Source organism: Condylura cristata, unplaced genomic scaffold (assembly GCF_000260355.1).
Source record: "Condylura cristata isolate star-nosed mole 26May11 unplaced genomic scaffold, ConCri1.0 scaffold00001, whole genome shotgun sequence".
Classification (NCBI taxonomy): Eukaryota; Metazoa; Chordata; class Mammalia; order Eulipotyphla; family Talpidae; genus Condylura; species Condylura cristata.
The window spans coordinates 61,545,319-61,555,548 of record NW_004567102.1 but is presented as its reverse complement, the minus strand read 5'-3'; the positions used below and the strand labels follow the sequence as shown (position 1 = coordinate 61,555,548).

General features: G+C 36.9%; 1 protein-coding gene across 3 annotated transcripts in view; it reads right to left on the bottom strand.

Annotated features, from left to right (window-relative positions):
* Window positions 1–10,224, bottom strand: part of NKAIN2 (Na+/K+ transporting ATPase interacting 2) — an 841,972-nt gene extending 831,748 nt beyond the window's left edge. For all 3 annotated transcript variants that reach the window (XM_012721331.1, XM_004673826.2, XM_012721341.1), the window contains exon 1: window positions 9,997–10,224. In XM_012721331.1, the coding sequence (XP_012576785.1) occupies window positions 9,997–10,050 (54 nt within the window). In that variant the 5' untranslated portion in view covers window positions 10,051–10,224. The remainder of the gene's footprint in view (window positions 1–9,996) is intronic.
* Window positions 10,225–10,230: the final 6 nt, after the last annotated feature.

Here is a 10,230-nt window from a genome sequence, read left to right as displayed (position 1 = left end):
ATACACACACACACACCACCACCACCACCACCACCACTAGAAGCACTGAACTTCTTACCACTTTGATATTTTCTGCATACCTATTTATTGCAAAAACACAAATGCTGTGAAAAGACCTTCAATTTCCCTTATTTAAATCTCTGAATAGGACTGAGCTTGAAATCAGAAATAAGATAAGCACACTGGTCCTGAAGAAGTCTTCTTTCACATTAGTTACAAGCCAAAGGAAGAAATCAGCTAATTATCTAGATGGGCTGAATAATTCCAAAAGCTGATTTATGCACACATCCAACACCAATAAGTGAAAACCTTTGTTCTAGACCAGCAGTTCTCAAAGTTTTTCTTTTAAAGATTTGCTTATGCATATAGAGCTGGGGTACAGGCCAGAGGTGCAAGGGCGGTGAGAGGATTCACCAGGGACAGAGTGGGGAGCAGAACAGGCAGATTGATGAAGTACACTGCTGAGGGGAGCAGCGGGAGGGTCAGGAGAGGTCTGCCACACCATGTGGAATCACCTCCGGGGCAGGCGGGGATCGAACTCTTGGGGAAGTGGCTTTAGCTTCTCAGTGCTATGCTTTAATCTGCTGTGTCACCAGGGAGGGCCCAGTTCTCAAAGTTTTATACAGGAGCAGGAGCACCTGTATCACCTGAAGATTCTTAGAAATGCAAATTCCAGGTCTAAGGGCTACACTATACCTATTGAATCAAACTCTTCAAGATGCTCTTGATGTGACTGGAAGAAGCAGCAGATGATTGTGGCACACACTCAAGTTGGAGAAGTGATCCAGGGTAACCTGTTATCATGCAACCTGTTATTCACAGGTATGTCCAACTACAAAATATACACTAATATTCTCACCAATAGTTATCTGGATGGACTTAGAATTTGGGACATGTTTAAAAAAAAAAAAAGCAGGCAAATAATATAACTCTATTAACCATTTATCAGGGATTGACTTCTAAAAGGACAGGAATTTGAGAATATTTCTCCTTCGCATAAAATCTCTTCAAAGCATATTTACTTTAGTTGTATGTACAAATAAATAAATCTTAAAAAAAAAAAATATTCAAGTATTTTGAAACCAAGGATCTCCTCATTTATTTTAATTATGTAATAATATCATGCCTTAAATTTATTTATGTTAGTATTTGTTAGATATTTGTTTAATAATGTTCAGCCTCTATAAATGTTTAGATTGCATCATCAGCCTAGAGTAATATTTCACTGAAAAGCATTCCTGAAAAATCTACTTCAATTTTAGATTAACAAGGCATATAAGAAAAAGAGGTTCCTTGGTTCATTGCAAGCACTTTGCAGTATTTTCATGGTTTGATAAAATTCAGCAGGAAAATCTAAGTGCTGGACTCCAATGGGTGGACCACTTTTCAGACCAGAAGTCGTACGGGGCAATCAGAGATGTCTCTCCCCTCCCCCTATCCTTGGAAGGTAACTTTTGCTTCCCATTTCTAGGCTAGAAACTGTCCCCAAAGACTTGCCTTGAAATAGTGATGCTACCTGTCATGGTAAAATTACCCTGGACAGCTTACATTGTTGAAACCCATAAAATCTCTAATAAACTTTTAAGAAGGTGGGTGGGTGGAAGCAGAGAACAACGCATTCATGGTGGCCTGCTTTGTGGGCAGGTTCTTTGCTTTCTAAGATGCTACCTACCAGCCTGGAGTGGTTGACATTTTTCTTTGGTTCTCCTTGCCTCCTTGTAAGGGGCCCACTTTAAAAACCAACAAGCTGCTAAGATGTTAATATAGAGCACACAACTTTTAGGAAGACAGAGAGAAGTTAAAACCTATAGAATGTTAAAACATATTTAAAGACAGAACTCCTGTTTAATAGATTATTTTGCAAATTACCCCCTACCAAATACAGCTTTAGAAATGCCAGCCTGAAGAAGGAGCTGACAGGTTTGTGAAATCTAAGTTTTATAACTTAATTATACTTAGGTAAATATATCAGACACATAAGGATATTGTTCTATTTTCAAATCATCTGTGTCTGTTATAATCTTTGTATACACCCCCTCCCCAAAATGTAATACCTGGCTGAAGAAGAAAAAGAAAAATGTTTTTACAAAGAACTAGGGTCTCTGGTCAAAAGATATGGAAAGACTCCAAAACTACTTAGTCTCAAGAGACCTACATTTTGGAAAGATTAAGCTATTAACAAGTACAAAGGGTGTCAGAAGTAACAGAACAATAAGGCCTATGTCTGCGAAACTCTTTCATGTAAGTAGACTTTAAGCACATTTCTCCACTGATGCCCCTAAGCATCCTGTAAGGTAAATGGGTCAGGGATTATTTGCCCCATTTTACAAATGAGGAAATGACACCCAGGAATATAAATGGCTTGAGCAAAGTCATGGTTATTTAGTTGTTCAATACAGAAGTACTAGATAGGACAAAGAAAAACGTGCCTTCTAACTTACTTTGCATCTCTCTGTCTCTGTCTCTGTCTCTGTCTCTGTCTCTGTCTCTGTCTCTGTCTCTCTCTCTCTCTCTCTCTCTCTCTCTCTCTCTCTCTTCATACACATACACACACACACACCACCACCACCACCACCACCACTAGAAGCACTGAACTTCTTACCACTTTGATATTTTCTGCATACCTATTTATTGCAAAAACACAAATGCTGTGAAAAGACCTTCAATTTCCCTTATTTAAATCTCTGAATAGGACTGAGCTTGAAATCAGAAATAAGATAAGCACACTGGTCCTGAAGAAGTCTTCTTTCACATTAGTTACAAGCCAAAGGAAGAAATCAGCTAATTATCTAGATGGGCTGAATAATTCCAAAAGCTGATTTATGCACACATCCAACACCAATAAGTGAAAACCTTTGTTCTAGACCAGCAGTTCTCAAAGTTTTTCTTTTAAAGATTTGCTTATGCATATAGAGCTGGGGTACAGGCCAGAGGTGCAAGGGCGGTGAGAGGATTCACCAGGGACAGAGTGGGGAGCAGAACAGGCAGATTGATGAAGTACACTGCTGAGGGGAGCAGCGGGAGGGTCAGGAGAGGTCTGCCACACCATGTGGAATCACCTCCGGGGCAGGCGGGGATCGAACTCTTGGGGAAGTGGCTTTAGCTTCTCAGTGCTATGCTTTAATCTGCTGTGTCACCAGGGAGGGCCCAGTTCTCAAAGTTTTATACAGGAGCAGGAGCACCTGTATCACCTGAAGATTCTTAGAAATGCAAATTCCAGGTCTAAGGGCTACACTATACCTATTGAATCAAACTCTTCAAGATGCTCTTGATGTGACTGGAAGAAGCAGCAGATGATTGTGGCACACACTCAAGTTGGAGAAGTGATCCAGGGTAACCTGTTATCATGCAACCTGTTATTCACAGGTATGTCCAACTACAAAATATACACTAATATTCTCACCAATAGTTATCTGGATGGACTTAGAATTTGGGACATGTTTAAAAAAAAAAAAAGCAGGCAAATAATATAACTCTATTAACCATTTATCAGGGATTGACTTCTAAAAGGACAGGAATTTGAGAATATTTCTCCTTCGCATAAAATCTCTTCAAAGCATATTTACTTTAGTGTCCAAACCCCTACTGATTGGTGATTCTTCAATTATTGGCCAGAAATAGGTACCAGCTGTAACTCTGTCCCCGACACTTAAACAATAACAGAAACACATGCTTATTGCCAGGAATTACTTCTCTATTGTAGAAGTAATTGTCCTCTACACAGAAGGACAATTGCAGTTTGCAATGTTAGGAGACACTTGAAATCTAGTAGAAAGAGCCAGAGACACTGGTTATGCAGAGGTAGCAGCCTGCTCATGCTCTAACCCATACACCAGCAGTGCACTGGTCAAGTCCAGCAGGAATAAGTCACACTGGACCAGGAGCCCAGCATCAATCCTCCCCTCTACTTATTCTTGTGCTGCCTACTTGCCAGCCAGGAACTACTAGGTAGATGCCACTCTTGCTAGTACAACAAATGTTAAGTTGCTGGCACGATTTTATGTTATATGGAAGAACAGGTAAAGCACAGTAGTGAGATATCGGTCAGGCTTAAAACGGTACATTTAGGCTTCAATACATGTTCTATTTATCAGGAAAGTGACTTAATAAAACTACTTTAAAAATCAGAGCTTCTGTCTCTTCCTCTGTGAAATGGGCATTTTAACATCTATTGCCTGTTATTAATAATTATTAACTACTGGGAAAAATGTTTAGCGTTGAGCCCAGAACAAACCTCCAGTAAATATCATTTTCATTATTGCTCAAATATTTTACAAAACCAGATTTTTAAAGACATAACACATTGTTCAACACACAGTTTTAAAACCTATATTTTCAAAGTACCCATAAAATCAGTTTATTTATAGCTTTCCAAAAGGATCAAAGTTACCATTCACAAGGTAAAAATTAGTAGCTCTAAAAGTCACTATTACAAGTTTAAAGAAGAAAGGCTATAGATTGCCTTAGATGCAATATTGGAGCTGTTTCCATCAGTCAGATCCAGGTTATTTTAGAGTATCCAAAAGGAAACTGTTGTTTTTAGGCAGATGAAGTAAGCAATTCATGAAAAAAGCTAAGTCTAAACACAGTTAAAATATTAAAAGAAGAGAAAACCAGTTAAAAAAAAAAATTCACTCCGGCCCTCCCTGGTGGCACAGCGGGTTAAAGCACTGAACTAAGAAGCTTAAGCCACTTCCACATGAGTTCGATCCCCGCCTGCCCCGGAGGAGATCCACATGGCGTGGCAGACCTCACCTGACCCACCCGCTGCTCCCCTCAGCAGTGTACTTCATCGATCTGCCTGTTCTGCTCCCCACTCTGTGCCTGGTGAATCCTCTCATCCTCCGCATCTCTGGCCTGGCCCCCAGTTCTGTATGAATAAATAAATCTTAAAAAAAAAAAAATTCACTCCACCCTAATCTGGAGAAATAAAATGATATATATTTTACCTTGTCCCTTTAGAATTTTTTGTGTACCCTTCAATTTCTTAGGATTGGTAGGAAAAAATCTTCCATACACTTTTATTTATACTCTGTAAATATCATCAAGGTATAAATGCTGCACTTGCTTCCATTAACAATGAGAGGTTGGGGAAGGAAATCTGCACACATTGCATCTTGTTGGTCTATGTATTTTATAAGATTGAAAATAAGCAGCAATCAAATTTCTGTGGGAAAAGGGAACCAACATTGGAAAAGTTCCCTATACTGATGAAAACAGAAGATAAATATTTCTTCTGTGCAAGTGTTTGACTTCTGACACTTAAGTGTCTAAGACATGCATCTAGGGTGATTTCCATTATTAGTATTATTAATTTCAAAGCTGCATTTAGAAAAGTTATATTGAGATGACTGAAATTCTGAATGACATAACTAAAGCACAGCTTTTGAAAATTTAGCCATTAACAGTAGATAGAAATAGTGCAATTGATAATATTCATAATTTTATTTCAAGAAGAAACATAAAAGTGATAAAACATGTTTATTTCTCAGAATTTATTTTTGTCAAGCATATAGACAAAAAAGAGACAGACCTAGAAATAGAAGACTCCAACTTTAAGGAGTTCCCAGCTTCCATTCTGAAATTCTTGACTGAAACGAGAATTTGATCCTAAAGTAAGGCAGTGACAGAAGAAAAAGGAAATGGCTATGTCCATTTACAATTCTGGGCCAGTGCCCCATCTGGGTCTCATACCAGGGATGACTCTGGCATTTTGTGCCAGGGATACTGCCCAACCCAAACCTTTATTTGAAAAAGTAACAGAACAACTCTGCACAGACTGCAGAACGTTGAAACATTGGGTGTATTAAAAAGAAGCTGCCACTTGATTTGTGAACCAAGAAAGAAGGCTAAACAATGGAATGTGTTTCTACATCTCTCTTGGAAACAATAGAGCAGTGCAGTGCTGAATTATTATGAAAAATATGTTAATATAAGAATTAATTTATGACATTCATTCACTGACTATGATATTGGGGATTGTGGTGCAAAAGTAGAAAGCACTGAAAAACAATAAAGTTATGGTTCTTTATAATTAACCAAACAGCATATTTCAACAAGTTTCTGAAATATATGGAAAAGTCTGGTATTTTTATGAGCCAAATAAGTTAACAACCTTGAAATTTTGTTATCAAAAGCATTAGAATCTGAAAATTTTAAATTCTCTGAGGGAGAGTTTATAGCAGGTAAAGCTCTACAAGTTTGAAGAACTCTCAAAGTTGACAAAAATATCCTTGGAAAATCCTAAGATTCTACCTGCACTTTCCAGGTCACTTTATGTCAATAAACTTTATTTGCTAAAAATTTAACCAAAGAGAATGGAATGATGAATACTGTACAAAAGTATAATTGACAAGACTGAAATACTCCAAAATTAGACTAAATTGTTTTATTTAGTGCATCTATGCATTCATGGCCTTTTTTCTAATAAGTGTGTCCTGATAATGCTTAGTAACTGTGTAATAGAAAGTAACTATCATTTTTAATTAAGTTTCAAATGTGCTTCTTCACACAGCTGCACACTTGTGAACTAACCAATTGTTAGTTGCACCTTCTGAACGTTACCACTATTTCACAGAGCACATGACAAGAACGGCATTTTTCAAGTTAATCTGCTCAGTGTAAACTAGATTTTCTTTCAATAGCTTATGGCATATACACTTTGTGCCATATAGGAGCCTGCCATACAAAATGTGGGTGGTTTTGAATTCCCTTACTTGGAAACAAAGCTGCCTGTTCAACTAAAATAAGTATGTTCTTCCATATTAAAGCTGAGTGATTTTTCACTGAGAAATATCTGAGTAACTTTTTCAATATGTATATAAAGTAATCTGATTTGAGCAGGCATGGAAAGAAAATGTCCAAGCTCTGTTACAAGCTACTGTAAGTTGTAAATAACAAGTAAAATTGTACTTGCCCTGTGCTACTACCACCATACTGTGATTGCAGCGTTTTTACTGCTATCTAAAATCTTCACTTTCTGAGCATTAGGACAGAAGTGATAAAAAGCAAATTACCTTCTTGAGATTATGAGCTTAGACTGTGGACTCTGAACATGGAGCAAATACATTCTAGAGATCATACCTTCTTCACAGGGACCGCCCTAAAATCTGAAGTTGGAGTAACTATATAGGCTCACTGATTTTAATTTATGATACATAGAGACAGACTCTTTTTCAGGAAATGGAAATTATGTGTTGCATCTATAATATGAATGTTACATTTTTTTTCTTAAAAAAATTATTAAAGAGTCTATCCACATGTATAGTAACATTTACCATAATTAAAAACAAAGGCCAAATCCTGACAGGTAAAATTCTCTGGAATATTTTTGTCTCTATCTCTCAGTTGCAAAAAGATCAAAACACTGTGTCTGTTCTGATAATAACCTGATGAGTGAGGTTCTACCGCCACTATAAGAAAAGTTCCTCATCCTCTATAGAGTTTAGCTGCATGTTCATGTAGAACTAAATTTTCCTTTAGGTATAATGAAAACACAAATACTATACTACCAGTGGGAAAAACATGTTTCCAGAAATGAAATAAATTACCTAATAAACACAGTTTAAAAGTTTCTATATTAGACTCTTGGGCTTCAATATATTTTAGTAAATCTGTCCAGATACTATTAAAAAAAAAAAAAACAGGATCACATGGTTAAGAACATATGCTACTTACTTCAGAAGTAAACAAACTGGTTGAACTTTCGTGTCAATCAATAGTACATGAGCTATAACTTACTCTGGAAACCTGGCTACTTACAAAAGAACCTCTTTTCATAACAGCTCAAAGATACAAAAAGTTTATTAAAATCTACCAAGAACCAGAGAAATGCATGTGTAGTAATTTGCAACTATTAATTTGCAAAATAATTATATTATTTCAAAATTAAATACTGTGTTTCTAAGAAGCAATCATTACTAAGAATCTTTGGGGTCCTTTAAAAGTAATGGTTTCAAGCTATTAAACTAACTGGATATTCTTCATCCTTTGTTTCTTGTTCTGGGTCTGCATTAATATGGCTGCTAATTACATTAGCCTGGTGGCACATAACATCTGAATGGTAAAATCACATGAGTCTTACAGAACATAAAATACTATTTAAGATTCAAGTGTACAGACTTGCTTAGATTAACTACTCCTCTATAGCAGAGCTATGTATATGATTGTTAGAAACCTGAACTTATCTTTAATTCAGAATTTCTGATTCATAACTCAGGAGGAACCTCTCCAACACATGGCTGCAGGCATGCATGTGTGCATATACACACAGAAACCTATCTTCCTGTCATGCTACTTTATATTTAGTTTCTCCATTTGTCTGTCTATATATTTCTAAAATTGTTTAAGTTCTTGGGGAGTCTGTATTCACCACACAAAAATCCCACATATATCTAGTGCATATATTGCGAACAACAAAGCCATACTATGTTTAATGGTTAAAAGTTATAAAAAAAATTTTAAATGAAGACATAAAGAATTCTCTTACCCACTCATCCTCACAGTTTTATGCTTTTGCACAGTGAATCAGCATATGAATTCTTTTCTGAATCATATACGAAAATAAGAATGTTTTGAAAAGAGTTTATACAATTGGGCATATTTGACCTAACTGGTGGTTTAGCAAAGTAAACTCTTCAATTGTTCTTATTAGTTTATTATCAACAGCAAAAGTTCTCTATTGAAAAACTTAAGTGAATATATGGTACAGGAAAATAAACATTTTGCACACCAGAGAAAATACTGCATTCTTAAAAATGCCCTTATAGTTCCATCTTTTTCTTACAACCAAGTGCTTAAGTAATTCAGAGATCAAAATATACTTTCCTGGGAAAGAAAAACATCCAGCGAAAATATGCAATGAAAAGCACTGCTTCAGCTTGTATTAAATAAAACAACAACCACTCGTAGGCTTCATGACAACTTGTAAACAATAAAGAACACTTAAAAGAATTCTATCATTTCCTTAGTATACCCTTGTTCTTTAGAACACTTCGCTGATTGAGCTCTCAGAAATCCCCTTAGTCTTGAAGTCCTTTTAGTCTTTATGAGACAATTGTTAGAAATATGGGTAGCTATTCAAATTAAACTTATATTTTCCAAGGAAAGCTTTTTACTAACATGAGTGAGCAAGTACATCCTATTTCAAATTCACCACTTAGGATGGTATATTTTTCACCTTTAAACTATTCTTAGTCCCTCCTATAGCCGGTAGGGCATTTAAATTCAGAGACATGACATTTTCCATTATTGGTTCCCTGCCTCTTTGCAACAACATTCCTCAAAAAGTACATGTAAGTCTTCAAGCTATGGGATCAGGCAACGGTATTATTTAAGTAACAATCACATACATAATGTAAGATAGATTATTTTTCTTCAGAATTATTTGTAATGAGTATGACTTAAAGGCTACCGGTTCTGTCCACAGCGGTAGTGTTGCTGAGTTCATCAAAGTATTCTCTTCAATCTACATACTTTTAAAAGTCAACGTTGCTTCTAAACCAGACTGCTGTAAGGACACCATCTGCTTACACAGTGATTTATCAGAGCACTATATTTATAATAATATATTCCTTGAAAAATAACACATTAATAAAGAAATAATTAGTTTATGAAAGAAAAGTTTTTTTTCAAATCTATATTTCTCTATTTTAACACCTGTCTAGTAAATTGTATGTGACAATCACGTTACATAGTAGGAATGCAAAACATAAAGGAACACGGGGTACATATTGCTTTGCTTAAAGAAATTAAAGACAAGTTTAACCCGCACCTGCCAAACTGTCTTCAGAGGAAGAGAAATAGGTGGGTGTGGAAAGGTTTACCTCTCCTGTACCCCACAATTGTGCCTCCCTGATCTCATTTTAAATATAGACAACAAATCATCACCTTTTATATTTTTCTTCCATTCTATTCAAAGGCAGACCCTTCAGTGCACTTCTCTACCCACTCTCTCAAAGCCACATAGCAAAATAAGAGGACCCAAGTGTCACTTACCAGTTGCATGCCACAGATAAAGATAAGCGTGCACCTGCCACTGCAATAACCCATGGTTTCCGAGACCCCTGCCACAGACACACTGTCCCACGTCGGCCGCCGTCGAGCCCCCACTTTATCCAATCAGATCGCTGGGCAGGACAGGAAAACCTGCCGAGGGCTCGGGGGCTCCGGGCTGCTGCTGCCAGCGTCCTGGGAAGTGACAGGCATTAGGACCTGCTGGCGCGGCGGCGG